General features: G+C 48.9%; 1 protein-coding gene across 3 annotated transcripts in view; it reads left to right on the top strand.

Moving 5' to 3' along the window:
- The window catches only part of MAP3K13 (mitogen-activated protein kinase kinase kinase 13), a 68,828-nt gene that overhangs the window by 48,458 nt on the left and 1,581 nt on the right, over window positions 1-18,789 (top strand). For all 3 annotated transcript variants that reach the window (XM_032119454.1, XM_032119456.1, XM_032119455.1), the window contains 10 exons: window positions 5,210-5,393; window positions 5,564-5,755; window positions 6,611-6,769; window positions 9,588-9,746; window positions 11,501-11,609; window positions 12,231-12,340; window positions 13,484-13,600; window positions 14,096-14,233; window positions 15,242-15,962; window positions 17,099-17,169. In XM_032119454.1, coding sequence (XP_031975345.1) covers window positions 5,210-5,393; window positions 5,564-5,755; window positions 6,611-6,769; window positions 9,588-9,746; window positions 11,501-11,609; window positions 12,231-12,340; window positions 13,484-13,600; window positions 14,096-14,233; window positions 15,242-15,962; window positions 17,099-17,169 — 1,960 coding nt within the window. The remainder of the gene's footprint in view (window positions 1-5,209; window positions 5,394-5,563; window positions 5,756-6,610; window positions 6,770-9,587; window positions 9,747-11,500; window positions 11,610-12,230; window positions 12,341-13,483; window positions 13,601-14,095; window positions 14,234-15,241; window positions 15,963-17,098; window positions 17,170-18,789) is intronic.

The raw sequence follows: 18,789 nt of genomic DNA, 5'->3' as shown, positions 1-18,789 counted from the left end.
TGCACTTCTGCATTCCAGGTGCCTCCTGAGCAGCAGCCCTGTGTTCAAGGGTTTGCTTGGTTTGAAATTCTCTTGCACAGTTGGTTCTGTTTTGTTTGCACTTTGTAAACTCGGTGTGTCACATGTGGTTCAGACTATAAATAAAAAACGTGACAGAAAGTTCCCTGGGGGATTAAGGCTGCTGGGGTGATTGCACAATGGGTGGACAGTTTTGGAAGGGGCTGTCTGGGTGGCGAGTCTCCCTTGGGAAGGAAAAGGAGGTTCCGAGCAGTCGGATGACGTTCAGAGCAGGCATTGGGCAGTGTGTGTGTGACAGTGCTTTGGGTTGGGTGCTCAGTGTTTGTAAGTGAAGCTACACATTTCCAAGGAGAGGCCAGAGAGGCAGTGACTGCTCCCAGCAATTCCCTGTGTGTCCCACACCTGTCCCCACTGCTGCCTCTGAGCCATCCCGTGCTGGTGCATCCCTGTCACCTCGGACCATGGCTCTGGGAGAGCTGCCTGTGAGACAGAGAGATCCTATTTCCCATGTAACTGGGCCACCAGGTGCACTGGAGACCACAGGGCAGCCTGTGCTTTGGTGGCCCACAGGGGACACTCGCTTTTGTAGGGAAGTCACCACACTAAAAGATGGAAGCACTGACGAATGAAAAGGAGCAGCTGGGAGCAGTGCTGGGGCTGGAGGGTGCACACAGAGCTCCCTCCTGTGCACAGGGTGTCTTGCTCTTCTCTGTGTTGGGAGCACGTTCAGAGCCACATATCCAGGGGCACACTGCAGCTTCCTGCTGGCATCAGGCCCTTCTAGAAAGGCAGATTTGAACTGGCTACAGATGTGGTAAGGCTGAGGATTAATTGAGATCAGCTATATGTAGCCTGTGTGGTTGAGCTGCATTTTCAGTGTCTTCACTGTTAGAAAGGGGAGTGAAAAGAAGATTTTTAAAAAATTACTATTTTTTTTCTGGAGCTGCTCAGTTGTCTAGCTCTGATGACATTTGTTACCCTGATGGCAGTACTACACTTCTGTTACTCAAGGATAAACCTTTTCAAACTGCTTCTGTGCTGAAACTTGAGGATTTTGTGAGAATATTCATGTTCTCTTTTCCAGATGATCTCATTCTTGCTTCTTGCCACCAGAAAATCATCTTTGTGTGCATTTCATCAGCTACATACAAGCCAGCAGTTCAGTAACTGATGTATGTGATTATTTTTATTTTTGCTGTCTTTTAGCAAGAGCACAGAGGATGCATGGATTGTGTTTGTGCAAGTGCTGTGTGACTGAGGAAATGTCTGGGGCTCTTTCAGCAGCAGGGAGAGGATTGTGGTGGCTTTTCATTTCCCTGGTAGCTGCTTTACAGCTTTGGGCTGGTGCCATGGATCTGTGCAGATGATTTTTTTCCCCCCCCTTCTTCATGAGACAACTACTTAAAGCCTCATCCAGGAGTAATCCTTTGCACTGGGCTGAATCAACAACAGGGGTAGGAGTCCAGTTTGGGTCTGCAGCCATGTGGCCTCCCAGTACTTAAAGGGGGCTTATAAAAAAGAGGGAGAGTGACTTTTTACATGGGGAGGTAGTGATAGGGCAAGGGGGAATGGTTTTAAACTAACAGAAGAAAGATTAAGATTAGATGTTTGGATGAAATCCTTCCCTGAGAGGGTGGGGAGGCGCTGGCACAGAGTGCCCAGAGAAGCTGTGGCTCCTCCTGGATCCCTGGCAGTGCCCAAAGCCAGGCTGGAGCAGTCTGGGCTAGTGGAAGGTGTCCCTGCCCATGGAAGGGGATGGGCTTTAAGATCCCTTCCAACCCAAACCATTTAATGTTGCCTGCAGGTGCTTTGTGGTACTTCTTGCTGCTCCCTGGTATCCCTGCCCACCTGCTTTGGCTGTCCTGCAGGCCCGTTCTTTGGGACATGGTGGTGGTGGTGTGGTTGCAAGTAGTGAAAGACAAACAGGCTTCATGTCCTTGAGCCCCTGTTGCCTGTGAAGCTTTGGCTCATGACTTGGTGAAAGAGGGAAAAGATAAGAACAGCTTTTACATGATTCTACATTATCTTCTTGTTGAAGCTACTGCTTGAGTGTCCTTCCTGACACCCAGATGGTCACCAAGAGGGGTGTGCCTGTGCTTCCCTGCAGGACAGGGGCTGGGCAGAGCATTGGTCAGCTGGGAGCTGCCCCAGGCTCTGTGCTGGTTGACCAAGTGATGCCAATCGCTGCTTGGTGAGGAGTCATTCCTGCAGGGAATGTTTGCTTCTGTATTGTTCAGTGCCAGCTGATTATTAGAGGTTTAAGTACTGGGGGTTTGACCCATAAAATCCCTCCCTCCTATGTTTTCCCAGTTGTTTACCCTGATTTCTAAAGGCTGTTGGTGAGTGCTTTCAGGGGGACACACTCAGTTCTTTAATTTGCATCTACCAGTTATTTAATTGGGATTGTGGGGACTCCAACACTTTAAAGCAAGACTTGTTTGTGTTTCCTAGAGACTCATTAGACATCCCAGCCATTTCCTTTGGATTAAGAAGCTGTCTCCAGGAGCTGCTTTCACCTTCCCTTTCACGAGTTGTGTGTTTACCGTCATTGTGAGAGTTTTTGTGTGGACCTGGAGAGCAAGGTGCCTGTCGGAGGGTGCTTGTGTTGGGGGGGTTTGTGTAAACCAGAGATGCTTCTTGTCACAGTGCCAGTGCTGGAGAGCAGCCAGTGCTGGGAAAAGCTCCCTCCAAATAGATTGGCTCAACAGCTCAGGCTGCTCCTGCGTTTCTTCCCCATGGGAAATAGATTCCCATCATTCTACTCAAATGGTTCTTAATCACCTCAGAAACGCAAGTTCTTGCGCAATTCCTGCTGCTATTACACTTTAATTTATTTAGGGGAAGTATCCCACTGGCTTCTTTAGGCCCAGAAGAGTCTGACTACTGCACTGTATGTTGTCTATGGTTTGGCTCTTTGTTCTTCTTGATATTCCCAAAGCTGTGGGATATTTCACTGTCACTACACTGAAACCTCTCTCCTGAATTGTGCCCCTGACAATCAGGATGCAAATGGGATATGGGAGAGGATCTGTGTTCCCAAATAAACACGAAATGACTTTGCAGGAGGAACCTCGTGAACTTTTGCTTACTTTGTTTACAGCGTCTCTCAGCCTTTGCCATTGCAGAGGGAATATTAGGGGAAGGTAATATTACCTGATAGGGAATATTAAGAGCAAACTAGGGTTCCAAGGTGATACAGTTATCCATTACTGCTCACAAACTGTAGATGCTTCATGGAAATGAATGTCAGTGTTCTGTGCCCTGTACCGGAAAGACAGACTTCCCACAGGTAAAGATGGAAAGAGACTGTGGACAAGGGGGAATGGCTCCCCACTGCCAGAGGGCAGGGATAGATGCGATATTGGGGAGAAATTGTTCCCTGTGAGGGAGGTGAGGCCCTGGCACAGGATGCCCAGAGAAGCTGTGGCTGCCCCTGGATCCCTGGCAGTGTCCAAGGCCAGGCTGGACAGGGCTTGGAGCAACGTGGGCTAGTGGAAGGTGTCCCTGCCCGTGGCAGGGGGTGGGACTGGATGAGCTTTAAGATCCTTCCACACCAGTCTATTCCGTGACTCTGTGAAAGAAACAGCTATTTCAGTACAACAGAATAGTTTCTATGTTGCCAAGTATAAAAATAGTGTTCATCAACACACACAAAAATCACCTGTATGTGCCACCTCCTTTCAGAAGTGATGCATTTGTGAATTAAATAGAAATACAGATCTTCTTGATTTAATTATGAATGAATGAAGTAATTTTATTAATTATCTAATTATTTTCTTTATTTAAAATCTTTCAGTGTTTAAATGCCCAAAGACTTAAATCCCAGTTTACGTTCAGAGCTGTGAGCGGATCCATGAGTATGGAAAACAGCTTTGTGTCTGGGAAGGAACATGTGCTGGGGGTTGAACTCTGCCCTGCCAAGGCAGAGGGAATTTCTGCTGTGGATGAGCAGTGTTTCTGTTTCTAGTTCAGTGAGCAGAAGGAGCGCTGGGGTCTGGCTCCGGGGGGAGCTGCTTTTCCATGGCCGTGCCTGGGGAGCGCTCGCTCGGCAGGAGACAGCAGCCACTGCCTGCCTGTCGCAGGGAGGATCCCAGGGACAGCTTCCAACTGGGATCTGCCCACAGACAGTTAGGATAGACAAGTTTCCCTTCAGTGATGATGGTATCTAGAATGGACACTTTGGCATAATCCCAGCTGCAGCCCTGGGAACATCCCAAGGGCTTGGAATCTGGACGAGACAAGGACGCACCTTTGTAGTCTTCTGAAACAGGGATCTGTAGAGGTGTGGCTCCCTTTTATTTCAGAAATCAGTGGGTTACTTGTTGGGTTTGCTGCTAAATAATTTATCCTCCAAACATAGATTTTTATTGAATTACAGTAAATAAACAATTGCCTGCCTTTTATCCTGCTGTTTGTGAGATTTAAGGTAATTTCAAGGTGACTGACAGGGAACAAAGGTTTCTGTTCAGATGGGTGCAGCTCTCTTGAAGCAGTTTATACAGTGCCACTGGACCACTCCAGCATTATCCCTACAAATGTGTGTGGATACTGAAGAGAAGGAATTGCTTACGGTTGTTTTTCCTGTTTGACATTGATATACACAGTGTTGGTGTGGGAGAGACCTATTTCTGTGTCTGCTGCTGGTGGTTGATGTGCTTTGTGTTGCTATCTTGGTGGTTGCTGCTCTGTGCTTTACAGCCTGCCACCTCTGACTTTTATTTCCTATTTTTGTTTATTTCAGGGAGTGAAAAAGACCCTCAATATTTTTTATATCACTTGTGAATGTTAAATGTTTCTTCTAATCTATGCTTTTCAATGGAGTCATGCACTTTGTTCAGTGTCAGGGAAGAGGGTCTGAAAATTGCCAATCCAGATCCCTGGTATGGTAAATTGCTGCCTGCCAAGCTGGAGTGGCTCACCCAAGTGGTTAGCAGGGTGGTGAGCTCTGAAAAAGCAGCTGGAAGGATGGGAATGAGCAGGCTGGAGGTGGCTGGGATGGCTGGAAGGGTTGTTGGGGCTGAGCACGTGTGGTGTGTGCCTCAGCTGTGCCAGGAGAAGATGGAGATGTCACCTGCTCCCTCCAGGAGAGCCCACCCTGTGGTGCGGGAGGTGGCAGGTGCTGCCCTGGTGGGGTCTGACAGTTTCCATGGTCTTGACCTTTTCCATTATCCCGTTTTTCACCTGTGCCCAGACACGTGGGAGGTGCCCTTCGAGGAGATCTCGGAGCTGCAGTGGCTGGGCAGCGGGGCACAGGGCGCCGTCTTCCTGGGCAAATTCCGGGCGGAGGAGGTGGCCATCAAGAAAGTGAGGGATCAGAACGAGACGGACATCAAGCACCTGCGGAAGCTCAAGCATCCCAACATCATCGCCTTCAAGTAGGTTGTGACCCTTGTCAGGAACTCTGTCCAGGCAACAGCTGTTCGCTCAAGGTCTCCGGGAAGGTCTTTACAATCCAGGAGCTAAGCTGTGTCTGGGACAAAGTGGTGGTCACCCTTCCTGTCCAGTTGTCTGTCTGCTGCTCCTCACTGTGTGTTCTCTTTGACAGGGGGGTTTGCACCCAGGCCCCGTGCTACTGCATCATCATGGAGTACTGTGCCCACGGGCAGCTCTACGAGGTCCTGCGGGCTGGCAGGAAGGTCACCCCGCGGCTGCTGGTGGACTGGTCCACGGGGATTGCCAGTGGCATGAACTACCTGCACCTCCACAAAATCATCCATCGAGACCTCAAGTCACCAAAGTGAGTCTCAGCTGCTTAAACATCCCTTAGTTTGGGTTCCTCAAGTCGCCAAAGTTAAACATCCCCCTGTTGTGGTTCTTCAGGTCATCAGAGTGAGTCTCAGATGGTTAAACATCCCCCAGCTGGGGCTGTCTATTTTTTCCTTTTCTTGAGAAATAGTTTAAAGTTTGGTCAAAAGGCCCTACTGTTTTTTCCCCCATGTTGACTCAAAACTAATGAGAGTGAAACTATTGCAACTTGTTGGCACTTCACAAGAGTGGAAATTTTATCTGTATCTTCCATGATAAATAGCAGTCAGGAAATATTTAATGATTTGATGATACCTGGTCTTCTTGGAAAGTGAGTTACTCTGTTGCTTCCTCCCTTTTTATTTTTCCTTCTTATTCTCCTGTTATTTCCCTGGTTTTCTGGAATGTGTCTTCCTTATTTCTCTGTTGCTTTCTGACTAAAATGTTCTGGCTTCTCTGTACTCTTACTCTCTAGATGTTTATCACTTCTTTAGCCTGTGACAGTGCATTAAGATAATGCTTTTAGATGATTTACAGCACAGTTTAAGGTACAGCTTTGCCTCTGAATCCTCAGTTACTTGTTAATTTGCAGTTTTATTGAGATTGATTTTTGACTCGTAGCATTCAGAAATGCATTTGAGGCACAAAACACGACCACCCAAAAGAGAGTGAGAGCTTTTATTGGGAAAAATACAAAATCTTTTCTTTTGTACTGCACTTGTGAGCAGCGTGGCCTCATCGCCTGGTGGTGTTGATTAAGAAGGGATTTACTCCAGTGGCTGTTGTGGTACAAGAAAAATCACAAAATGTGCTGATTTCTTTTTTTTTTTTTTCCCCCCTTCTCCAGTGTTTTGGTTACACACACAGATGCAGTAAAGATTTCAGATTTTGGTACGTCTAAAGAGCTCAGCGATAAAAGTACCAAAATGTCCTTTGCGGGGACGGTGGCGTGGATGGCCCCGGAGGTGATACGGAACGAGCCCGTCTCAGAGAAGGTGGACATCTGGTGAGTCGTGTTCATGATCAAGTCTTTCACCTCCTGCTCAGTCACTTGGTTTCCCAGCACTTCCCATGTGCTTTCTTCATCCTGTGCCTGAGCATGGGTTGCTCTGTGGTGCGCTGTTCCTTTCTCCTCCTGCCTGGTGCCCTGAGCTTTGGTGGGCTCTGATGGAGAGGGAAGGGACACAGGTGTGCTGGCTGTGTGCTGCCTGTGTGCTGCCTGTGTGCTGCCCTGCAGGTTCCAGCTGAGGCTCGGAGCAGACAGTCTGTGTCTTGCAGGAAGCAAATGCAGAAGTTCTTCCCTGTGTCGTTATTTGGCCTGGAGCTTTCTCCCAGTGCTGTGCTCAGGGCCTCTCAGCAGCCTCCACAGCCAGGGTGGTTTTCCATCGCTTCCAGCCCTTTCCAGGGCCATGCTGGAGCTGTGGGGAGGCCCCTGCTCTGCTCCTCACCCCCTTGTGCTTCCTGCAAGCCAGGCTGGCTGTTGTGTGTGCAGCCCCAGGATTACAGCCCAGTGAATCCAGTCCTGGATCCAAGAGGGAGGAAACCAGGACAGGTTGTAAGAGTTTTTGAACCTGTTTCCATCCATGTGGAACGTGCTCTGTATCGAAAGGAACACAAGGAACGGTTCAGTCTCTGTGCTATTAAAAATGCTTGAGAGGGTTCAGCCTTGGAGTTCCTTTGGGAAGCCTCTCCACAGGTTTCAGAGACCTCAAGGGAACTGTATCTCTGTTTCTGCCTCATTATTTCTGCATATTAAATGTCAGCAGCCAGGACAAATGCCCTTCTCCCTGCTTTACAGCCAGGAGGGATTTTGCTTCCTGTGGTTTTTCAGCTTCATATGCTGTCCCTTCCCTGGCAGGGCAGGCAGCTGCCGGGCAAAGCCACAGGTGGTTCAGAGGGCAGTGGAGTCAGACAGGAGCTGCTGCTGGAGTTCTAGCTCGGGCCTGGGCTTGGCCTGAAGGGCAAGATTTCCTGCAGGGAAGGTGGTGTAACCCGTGGTGTGCAGCTGCTCTTGTGGCCACGGTGTCCTGCGTGTTTATTTTGGATGTCCAGGCCCCAGCACAGCTGGCTCCTCTGAGAGGAACACTTGGGTTGTTCTGGAAAGAGAACACACCCAGCATTTGTCTGCTGAGCCCCTCCCTTTGAGTCACGGGATTGTGAGGATGAGTGGTGCTGGCTTTCCACCTTTGGTTTATGGTTAGGGATATTTCACGGAACCTCCTGGCCAATAAAACCTTTGCTCCTTCCCTCAGTGACTTGGAGATGTTGCTCTTTGGTGCCAGTTCCTCTGGAGTTCACAACAGTGGTGATTGCTCAGACTCTCCCTTGCCATCCACTTTTCCCTCAAGATAAATAAAAATGATGTTCATGAATGCTGCCAACAAATGAGAGCAGTTCCTGAGCTGCTTGTATGTCTGCTCTTGCTCATCTTCAACAGCATGCAGAAAAATAAATCTGTAATCTTATCAGGAGTCTTGAAAATCCTTTGTCAGTTCTTAGGCATAACAAAGATGAAACCAGATGAGCTTTCCCTCCTAGTTTGTCCAACCTTCTGGATCCCTGCTTTCGTGCAGCCCACAAAAAATGATTTTGAAGTGAAAAATATTCAAATTCTGCTTGGTTTTTTTCTTTTTTTTTACACATGATTTGAAGCCAGTGGGGTTTGAAAGTGCAGTGTTTTTCACATGAAGTTGTTTCCTGACTGGTGGTTGTTCAGACCTGGTAGCTTGTCTCTTAGAAGTTCTGTACTTAATAAAAGCAGCTGGGTGTTGGTACAAGCCAGAAACAGAAACACCCTTCTCACCTTTCGCCTGGCTGGAGCCTCCAGCTTGGCAAGGTCGGTGTCCCCAGAGGGATGGGACATGGAGTAAGGTGGCACATCTGGCTTGGAAATGGAGATGGTTGTGCCTCACCTGGATCACAGCCCAGTTGTTGATGTGCAGGAACGGTGGTGGTGGTTCTCAGCAGCATTTTGTTTACTCTGTATTGACTGGTTTCGTGTTTCTTTGGTGTTTTATTGGGTGATGATTGTATACAAAACAGATGTTTGCTGTTAAAAATTAAGGTTTTGGTTCTTTCTTGGCACTTCACTAAGGAAGAGAAGCGAAGTGAATTTTCTTACCTACATCTTTCGGTTCTTGTAGGAGGTTCTTTCCCAGACTGAGTTCTCTTAATTAATTTTTTTTTTGCTTTATCCTTGCTTTCTTCAGAACAAAAGGAATATCAGATGAGACCTCATGTGCTTTTGGTACTAACAGTTATGCAAGTAGCATTTGTTTCCTAATTTCTGTGTTGCAGTAGTTGTAGTGCTGAGTCTCAAACCTTAAAACTCCTACCTGGGACTACAGGTAACAGCAGAGGGAGCCTTTGGTTAGGGAAAAGAAAACAAAACCAGTTAAATGAAATGTAAAAAAGCCACAGAACCTTTGTTGTGTTGTCTTTGTAAGACACTTGTCAATCTGTGCAGTAGTCAATCATCTGTTCTTACCAGCAAGAACAGTCCAAAGTTTATCTGAGAGTAGACTTTGGAGTCTTTTCATTTAACAGAAGCAAGACTTAATCTGTACAGAAAATGTGCTTTCATGATCTTTAAAATCTCACAAAGAAGCAGGAAAGGGTGGGTGAAAACCAGTGTGGTTTTGTGCTCAGCCCAGTGCTGAAGCAGAGGAGTTACTGGTGTGTTAAAAACCACTGTTGCACCTACTTGCAGTTTCAGACCAGACACCCCTATTTCCCTGTTTTGCCAACGCTTTTTTCAAGCTCCAGATGTTTCTGTTAACAGCTTCTGTGTGAACTCAGTTTATCCTGGTTTGTTTCTTCATCAGGTCATTTGGGGTGGTTTTGTGGGAGCTGCTCACGGGAGAGATTCCCTACAAGGACGTGGACTCTTCGGCCATCATTTGGGGAGTGGGCAGTAACAGCCTCCACCTTCCCGTCCCTTCCACCTGCCCAGATGGCTTCAAAATCCTCATGAAGCAAACCTGGTAAGAGCCTGAACCCCACCCAGCACAGACCTAGGGCTGGCTCCCAGCAAAACCTGTGAAAGTCAGGAGAAAAAAACCTGTGGATGTGGAGCCCGCAGCAGAGGGCTCTTAGATGAGCATCTCACACACTTGTCCTGAGAGAAGTAAGTTTTAACATTTTGGGTTCTGCTTCCTTGTGGCAGCAGGCTTGGACCCCAGGACATCTTCAGGAGCCTTCACAGAGGGCGTTGCTTTGCTGTAGCAAAGCAGGGGATAAAAGGTGGCTCTGTGGGAAGACAAAAGGAGCTGGAAGGAAAGTAGGGGTAAAATTCCTTGAGGCCGCATCCAGAGTGAAGGGAACTGATTTTTCCCTCTGAAACCCCTTTGTAAGCAACTGGCTTTGGACTGAACAAAGAGAAATGTGAGCTTTCTGTCTGGAACACGGATTTTCCAGGTTCAGATATGGAAAATGCTGTCAGTTTCCTCCATGTACCAGATTAGAGTTGAAATTCTTTGTCTTGGGTTTCACATGAATGCTTTGTCTTTGTAATTACATCTTGACACAGTGTGAAGGGTCTTCCAGCATTTCCCACTCCATGGGTTTTAGCAGCCATCCTCCCCATGGCACGAAGGGGAAAACAGGCCAGAGCACGTGTGGATCTTTCCCAGTGGCTGTTTACCCTGTGGCAGCTTGTGCAGCTCGGTACCACAGAGAGTACCTACAAACAAACACTTGCATCCCCACCTAGTGGAAGGAGGTGGTTGGTAGGGGAGAGGAGGCTCAAGAAGCTGCTTTTGCCCTGTGCAAAGTGGATTCAGTCCTGAAACTCAAGGTCAAAAATCTGAATGTTTTTGTACTTGTCTGTGATCCTAAGGGCTGTTGAGTGCATTGCAGTACTCAGGCATGTGCTGTGTGACAACTCACAGACCTTCAGTGCTTAGAAGCACCCTGAATGGGAGTTCTCATTTCTACTAGACTGAGTCTTCCCATTACAAAATTTGGAAATTGATGGGACAACAAACCAAAGTATGTTTCTTCTTGGCAAGCAAGTTAGGATAGAAACTGTTCCTATCTTTCACTCTGTAGTCGCATTTTGCGGTCTTAAACATTTTGTACCTCTTTTGTTTCTTCAGAATGGGTCATCACAAACCACCTCTAGCACAATTAAATTGTAGAGAAAACCAGAAAAGCTCCTTTTCTCTAACCTGTCAGGTGCTTGGTTCAGAGAACAGGGTCTAGTGAAACCCTTTCAGAAGGGCAGCAGAGGCTGGCAGTGCTCACCCCTCACCTCTCCCCAGCAGGGCAGCAGAGGCTGGCAGTGCTCATCCCTCACCTCTCCCCAGCAGGGCAGCAGAGGCTGGCAGTGCTCATCCCTCACCTCTCCCCAGCAGGGCAGCAGAGGCTGGCAGTGCTCATCCCTCACCCCAGCAGGGCAGCAGAGGCTGGCAGTGCTCATCCCTCACCCCAGCAGGGCAGCAGAGGCTGGCAGTGCTCACCCCTTGCCCCAGCAGGGCAGGAGAGGCTGGCAGTGCTCACCCTTCACCCCAGCAGGGCAGCAGAGGCTGGCAGTGCTCATCCCTCACCCCAGCAGGGCAGCAGAGGCTGGCAGTGCTCACCCCTTGCCCCAGCAGGGCAGCAGAGGCTGGCAGTGCTCACCCCTCGCCCCAGCAGGGCAGCAGAGGCTGGCAGTGCTCATCCCTCACCTCACCCCAGCAGGGCAGCAGAGGCTGGCAGTGCTCACCCCTCACCTCTGGCTGTTTCTGTTTTGTTCCAGGCAGAGCAAGCCCCGGAACCGTCCGTCCTTCCGGCAGACACTGATGCACCTGGATATCGCCTCTGCTGATGTGCTGGCTACTCCTCAGGAAACCTACTTCAAATCCCAGGTAACTGGGGAAAGGCTGGAGCCTGTGAGTGCTGGAATTAGCTCCAAGGATCTGATTTGGAGGGTGCATTGAGTAGAGCACATCTGGACACACGATTTCAGTTTGATTCTTGGGGAGGAGCAACCCGATGGGTGTTTGAAAATCTTTTACCCAAACTTTCCCAAGCTGAGACTTCTTCTGCAGGAACCAGGGCTTCAAGGGGCAAATAGAGTATCACCTAGATAGGCATCATCACGGAGCTTTCCAAATCATGAGCCTTTCTACTTATTTTTGCTGCTGAAAGGAAAGAAAATGTTCTCTTAAAGAGAGAACATTTCAAGAACCCTGGGAATTAAAAAACATTAGAAAGAACTCTAGGAATTAAAAAAATATTTCTTAGAAAATGCAGATAATGTTTTAAATTCTCTATTTGGAGCACAATATTGTAAATACCATTTGAAAATGCTGGCACTAAATGTGCTGCAGTGTTGTTACCCAAAATAATTCAGCTAACAAAAGTACATTCTCAAGTCAAAGCTGTAATTTTCTGCAGACACAAAGAACATTGCCCAAGAGTTTTTCTGTGGTGCACCTACAGATCCCAACTCTTTGTAAATAGCTGAAAGTGAATTGCTTTCCTAGGCTGAATGGAGAGAAGAAGTGAAGAAACATTTTGAGAAAATTAAAAGTGAAGGAACTTGTATCCACCGGCTGGATGAAGAATTGATTCGCCGTCGAAGAGAAGAGCTGAGGTCTGTTCACAGTCTTTTGTGTTACTGTTTGCTTTTCTCATCCAGCCTCCCCTTCCCTCAGCTTGTCCTCACAGGGCCTCCTGCTCCAGCCCCTGACTCTTTTTATTCTCCTCTTGTACTGAGGTTCCCAAAACAGGACCCAGTATTCCTGGTGGTATAAATTTGGGCGGCCTAAATTCCTTGTGAACCCAGAAACTGAAATTCCCATGGGCATGGCCTGGGCCATGAGCAGTGCTTGGCTGATGGGAAGCTGGAGAAAAGCAGTGGGGACTGTCCCTGCTCTTGGGCAGTCTCAACAGTTTGCTCCCGACAAGGTAGCAAAGGCGTGTGTGTTTCCCAGGGAATATTTCTGCCTGAGGTTTGGTGTTTGTGGTGACAGCACTGAAGCAGATACATCCATCTCAGTGGGAAATCCATCCTGAGGTTGGCTGTGAGCATTTTCTGCCCTGATACTTTCTTTGGGTTAGTTATTCCAGAGAAGTGAACATACTTCATATGAACAGCCCCACTGAAATGCATTTTGAACATTAGACCAACTTAAAAATGAAAGCAGAAGGTTTATTTAAAGAAGGGAAAGTGTTTCCTCCTGTGATAAAAATTTGCAAATACAGTTGACAGAGAAACATAAAACTCATAAGAAGCAGTTCTGTGTCAAACCTGAGGAGCCAAAGGGGCCCTTGGCCAGGCAATTTGATGCAGTTCGGTGTTCCCTGTCCCCAGGGAGCTTTGGGTGGTCACATCTTGTAGCTGTACTGGGGCTGTGGGGACACCCTGCTGGTAATGAAATACAGACAGATGACATCTTTCCTGTTTCTGTAGAGGAGAGGTTTAGCCCCTTCTCCATGCAAACAGGATGATCAGGGCTTGGCCAGAGGGCTCCTGGGTTCGTGTGAGTCATTTGCAGCTCTTCTAGGGAGAAGTGTTGCCACCCTTTCAAGGCTGTTAAACACTTTCTAAACCATACCATGATTTATTCCTGTGTCAGGCTCTTAATCATCATTCACTGTTAGCTGTGTCTGGGGTTCAGTGCAGTACATCTGGCAAATTTGACTTTTGAAAGGCCTTTTCCTAAAGCACCTGTGCTTATCCTCATTCTCTTGGTCCGTGGAAGTCAGACTGGAATAAAGCCCTTTCTTCTTTCAGACATGCATTAGATATCCGTGAGCACTACGAGAGGAAGCTGGAGCGAGCCAATAACCTGTACATGGAGCTCAGTGCTATCATGCTGCAGCTGGAGGTGCGGGAGAAGGAGCTCATCAAGTACGTGTGTGGGAATGGCGTGGTGCACGTGGCAGTCTGCACACAGCAGAGCAGAAACAGCGCTTCATTTCTGAACTGGACGGTGGCATGTGTAGATTTAGTGTCCCCTGACAAACTCCAAAGGCTGGGGAATTGCTGGCCAGCAGGGAGAGAGCCCTGTGGAGTGAATTCCTGCAGACCACTGTCAGTGCTTACTGACTGGGAGAAAGGCACCTTCCCATTTGGTGCTGGCATCCTTTGGCCCATGAGTGAAGGGAATGGCAGTACTGCTTCTGGACTGTGTGCTAGGGCCCTGTCCCTGCTGCCTGCAGAAGGAGTTTAGAAGTGTCTGTGTCCTTTCCCAGCAGAGCAGGTTGTGTTGCAGCCAGCCGTGGCTGGGAATCAGGCACGCAGCACGGTCCCTGCGGAGCCAGTTCCTGCCCAGCTGGAGTGGCAGGTGGGGAGAGAGACAAGTGATGTGGTTTTCATTTGTTTTTTCTTTCCCTGATGTTTCAGGAGGGAACAAGCAGTGGAAAAGAAATACCCTGGGACTTACAAACGCCACCCGGTCAGACCAATAATCCACCCCAATACAGTGGAGAAGTTGATGAAGAGGAAAGGGGTCTCCCATAAACCAGGCAGCCAGACCAAACGGTGAGAAGTAACAACCCAGTCCTGTGCCAGAGCCGGAGACAATTTTGGTCTGATCCCCACTGGGATGAGCAGGCAGTTCCTTCCCTTTGAGCCTGATGAAATGCAGGGTGGGACAAAGGGGTGTTCATACTTGGGCCTCGTCTGATCCTCAGAAGCATAATTGTTTAATTATCTTAAGGTGAAAGGGATGAATCCTGCCATCCCTCCTGCCTGGCAGCTCTCTGGAGCCACAGAATCACAGGATATGTTAGTTGAGTGAATGAATTGTTGGTCTGTGTGATTTTTGAGCAGATGATGGTGCTTGGACAGGAGGTATCTCTTGTGTTTTCTCAAATTCCTAGCTGTCCAAGTAGCTAGATCATCCCTGACTTGGATGGGAATAAGCAGGGCGAGGAATTGTGGAAATCAGCCAGACCTCAGGAAGGATGGATTCATTGTTGAGGAATTAATTTGGGATTTGAGATTTGGGAATTCATGCTGTCCTTTCAGTTATTTCTCTTCTGCATGACTTTTAGATAGGGAAATTATTTTTTTCTAGAGGAGTTGTCTTAGTCTTTACTTTTTTGGGGATTTCCAGGAGTTAGTCCTGATTACAAGTGAATAACCACTTCTGAATTAATATCCCCACACGGCTTTGAGATAAGCAGCCTGATCACCACCACTGTACACACACAGAGTGAGAGCCATGCTCTACCCCAAGGTCCTGGGAGGGAGCTTTTTTGGGAGAGAACATCAAAATCAGAGCGGAAAAGGAGAGCGTGTGACAACTCCTGGAGAAAACAGCAAGAAGGGAGCATAGAGCAGGGTGGGCTGAGTGGAAAGGACGTTGAGTGGAGAGAATCTCAGGGACCAAAATGCAAGAGTCAAGCAGCTGAAGGGCAGGGCAGCCTGTAGATTTTAGGAAGCAGAGTGTGCTTTTGGCTCCAGCTGCCTCTTCATCCTGGCTCTGGGCCGGTGTCACTTCTTTGTCTGTGGCTTGACGTGTGCCTTCCTCTCCCTGTCTCCCAGGCCAGATCTACTGAAGTCGGAGGGCATTCCCAGCACAGAAGCAGCATCCAATGGCTCCCCAGTCTCAGGAAGCCCCAAGATGTCAACCCTGAGTGGCAAAAGCCGGTACCGCAGCAAGCCCCGGCACCGCCGGGGAAACAGCAAAGGCAGCTACAATGAATTTGCAGGGATCTTGAAAAACCAGCCAGCGCCAGACGATGCCCCCCCGCCTGCCCCTCCCCACGCCCCCGGAGCGCCACAGCAGCCCGGCCACGGTGCCCACGGGCAGCACTCGCGGCTGCACGCCCACGGGCAGGACATCGCCACCTGCGCCAACAACCTGCGCTACTTCGGGCCCGCGGCCGCGCTGCGCAGCCCCCTCAGCAACCACGCCCAGCGCCGCATGTCCGGCTCCAGCCCCGACCTCATCTCCACCGCCATGGAGGCCGACTGCCGCCGCGGCCTGGACAGCAAGGACGGCACGGCCGAGCGCTGGCAGTGCTGCCAGGCGGATCCCTACGACCCCTGCCTGCAGTGCAGGGACGAGGACAGTGGCCAGGCACAGATGGCGTCCACTGAACCGGGGGGGAGCCGCCCCCAGTCGCCGGCGGCCGCGTCCCTCTACGAGAGCGCGCAGTTCATGGAGAAGCTGGAGGAGCAGGGCACGGCGGCGTCCGCCCTGGGCACTCCCCAGCACTTGGCTTCCTCAGGGCTGCCCTGCAAAGCAAGATCCCTCCAAAAGGTGAGGACAGAGCACAGGGGTTTGAAGATGTGGTTTTGGTAGGGCCTGGTTCTCTTACGTGCAGTTTTGCCAATTTTAGTTGGAGTTGCAACTTGTTCTACTGAATTTTTGATGTTGAAACAGTCTCAAAATGCTTTCAAGCCTTTCTCCAAAGGAAGGGATAAATGCATTCTTTAAATTGTTCTGTAATATCACGTGAGAGTTTCTTTGGGAATCTGTGCTGCTGCTGTGTCTCAGAGCAAGGATTCAACATTTGCCATGATCTTGGGGACATCCCTTTTGCTGCACCTGACAGAAATTGTCCCCCTGCACTGAAAGTCATAGTTCCTCCTGTATTTTGTGAAGATTTTGCAAGAATAAAAAAGAGGTTATGGCACAGTTGTACAGAAACAGCTCTTTGTTCCTCCTGCTTCCATCCAGGTGAGAGAAGAAGCAGTCTGAGTTCAAAGAGCAGGAAAACTGGGCCTGGCTGGAAAAGTCAAGGAAAATAGCATAACTACCAGAGTGTGGGTTGGCCCCAGCAGGAAGGGAGTGGGACCTTGTAAGACAAGGGGATGGCATGAAATAAAGACTGAAACTGAATGAGGGGATGACAGGTTGGATAGGATAGGAGGAGGCTGTAAAAACCCAGCAGTGTGGGGGTAGATTTGGGTGGGAGAAGGAGAATAAAAGGCTCTGTGCTCACTGAGGTATGAAACAAATCCCAAGTTCTCCTAGTTGGTGAAACCCATTGGCAAAGGCTGTGCCATCCTCCATCCTGCTCTACTGATGGGCTGCAGCAGAAGAGGGTAAAGCCAAGAGCGCCAAATCAGCTCAATAATTTATGTGGGTTTCCATGTGATACTAATTATTTGATCTGCTTCAGTGAGAGTCTGGAACGTTCTTGCCTGCTAAAATACTCCAGTGTATTTCTCAGGCAGTCACTCCAGATTCAGGAATGGCGCCCTTGAGGCTGCCTGAAACAACCTCCTGGTAAGATGACGTCTGAGTCAGTGTTCCTGACACACAGGCTGTTTTCTGGTCTGGATTCTTGCAACCTGTTGGCACAGTGACTCCTGTCCTCCTGGAGGACCAAGGGTCAGCCATGTTTGAACTTCCCCAAGCGTGACACCCTTTTTGTCCTTGTTTTCTGCCAGAGCGGGGACGAGTCATCAGAAGAGGAGGAGGGCGAAGTCGACAGTGAAGTGGAGTTTCCTCGCAGACAAAGGTAAAAGGTGAATTCACTCTAATCTCTCTTTGGTGGGACAAAACTGAGGAGGACAACTCTCACAGCAGCTGCACACCAGCACCGAAACTGGGGAAGGTGCTGGCAAAAGAACAGAATCCCATTCACTGTGTCCCATCCACCCTCAGCTGATCCCTCGCTGTTCCAGCCCATCCTGAGATGTTCTCTCTGGCCCAGCTTTCCTGCTGCAGCCTGTTTGCACCACAGCTTGATCACACTTGATAATGTTATTCTGCCTCTATAAATGAGCTGCTGCATCTGTTTCACCAGGATCACATGGAGTGGATGTGGGGACCCTTTGTGGGGCTCTTCCCAGTGTTGTTTATTAATTGTTGCTGCAGTGGGGAGGACTCCAGCCCAGCACCTTCATAGCTGAATTCAGATAAGATTGCAGAGCTAAATGACAACAGCAGATCAAATGTGATGGTGTTGCCTGTAAAATAAGACTTCGGGGAGTGTTCCTACATAAGCCTGGGGAACAGCAGGATTTACAGTCCTATGCTCAGGAAAGACATCATGGACTTGGTGCTGTAGCTTTATGAAAGCAGCTGCTTGAAGTGCAGGAGTGATCCAGTAGGCAGACAGGTTAAAGGTTTGATTCAAAGGAGCAAAGAAGAAAATAAAAGCTTGTCTGCTGTTGTGTGCATCCACAGCACACCTGAAGCTTAAATCCTAATGCCCCCTTCATTGCCCCAGCTCAAAGACCACGGTAAAGTTTGGAAAGGTACTGAGAAGTGTGACAAGAGTGGTTAGGGATGGTTTCCATAGAAGAGGAGGACAAATCCATGTGAAATGTTTCTCTAGCAGGAGGAGAGGCAACACCGGAGGTGCATGAAATTGTAATTTACGTGGAGAAAATAGACAAGGAATGATTCTTCACATTCATGGTAGGGGCAGCCAGTGAAGCAAACAGGGCTTTAAAATGAAGAAAAGGAAGCGCTTTTTCCATCCAGAACATTTTCAAATGTGGAGCTCATTGTCAAGGTGTGCTGTGGAAATCAGAGCATGAAGAGCCGTAAGTGCAGAATTTCTGGAGTATGGATCCCTCAGTGACTGTTAGCATTGTCACTGGGTTTGAGCTTCCACTCAGAGGTCAGATGTGCTGAGTGGTACAAACCAGGAAGAGATGCCAGGAGAAAGCAGGCTCTGTCTGCGTGCCCTGGTCTCATACTTGTCTCAGATGATTCCTTCCTGCCTGGGGTTGAAGGCAGAATGCTGGGCTGGATGAGTTATGTGACTCATACAGCTCCTGCGTGATGTTGTTTCCTCTGTGATTTACTAACTTGGAAGATTAGGAGGACAAACTGCCTGTTCCATGTGGTGCCCATTTGTGGGTCTCCTGGCATGGTCCCTCAACTGATGTGTTGCCCCACTGCTGTTGAATCCTGGCACAAGGCCACTTCCACGGTCCTCAAACTGTGAGCTTATTTCTTGAGTGGACGCTCCTAAATCCTGCCTGGCTTTTGGGATGGCTGCCAGGTGATGCAGGTATTCCCAGGTGAGTTAGCTTAAACTGCACAGTACAGCCTTGCCTTCCTTTAGGAAAATGCACTGTCAAAGAAAAATCTGCTCCAGGGTAGATCAGCTAATATGGACATAGCA

The sequence above is a fragment of the Corvus moneduloides genome, chromosome 10, assembly GCF_009650955.1.
Source record: "Corvus moneduloides isolate bCorMon1 chromosome 10, bCorMon1.pri, whole genome shotgun sequence".
Lineage (NCBI taxonomy): Eukaryota > Metazoa > Chordata > Aves > Passeriformes > Corvidae > Corvus > Corvus moneduloides.
The sequence above is the reverse complement of the archived record's forward strand: the minus strand, read 5'-3'. Positions and strand labels throughout refer to the sequence as shown.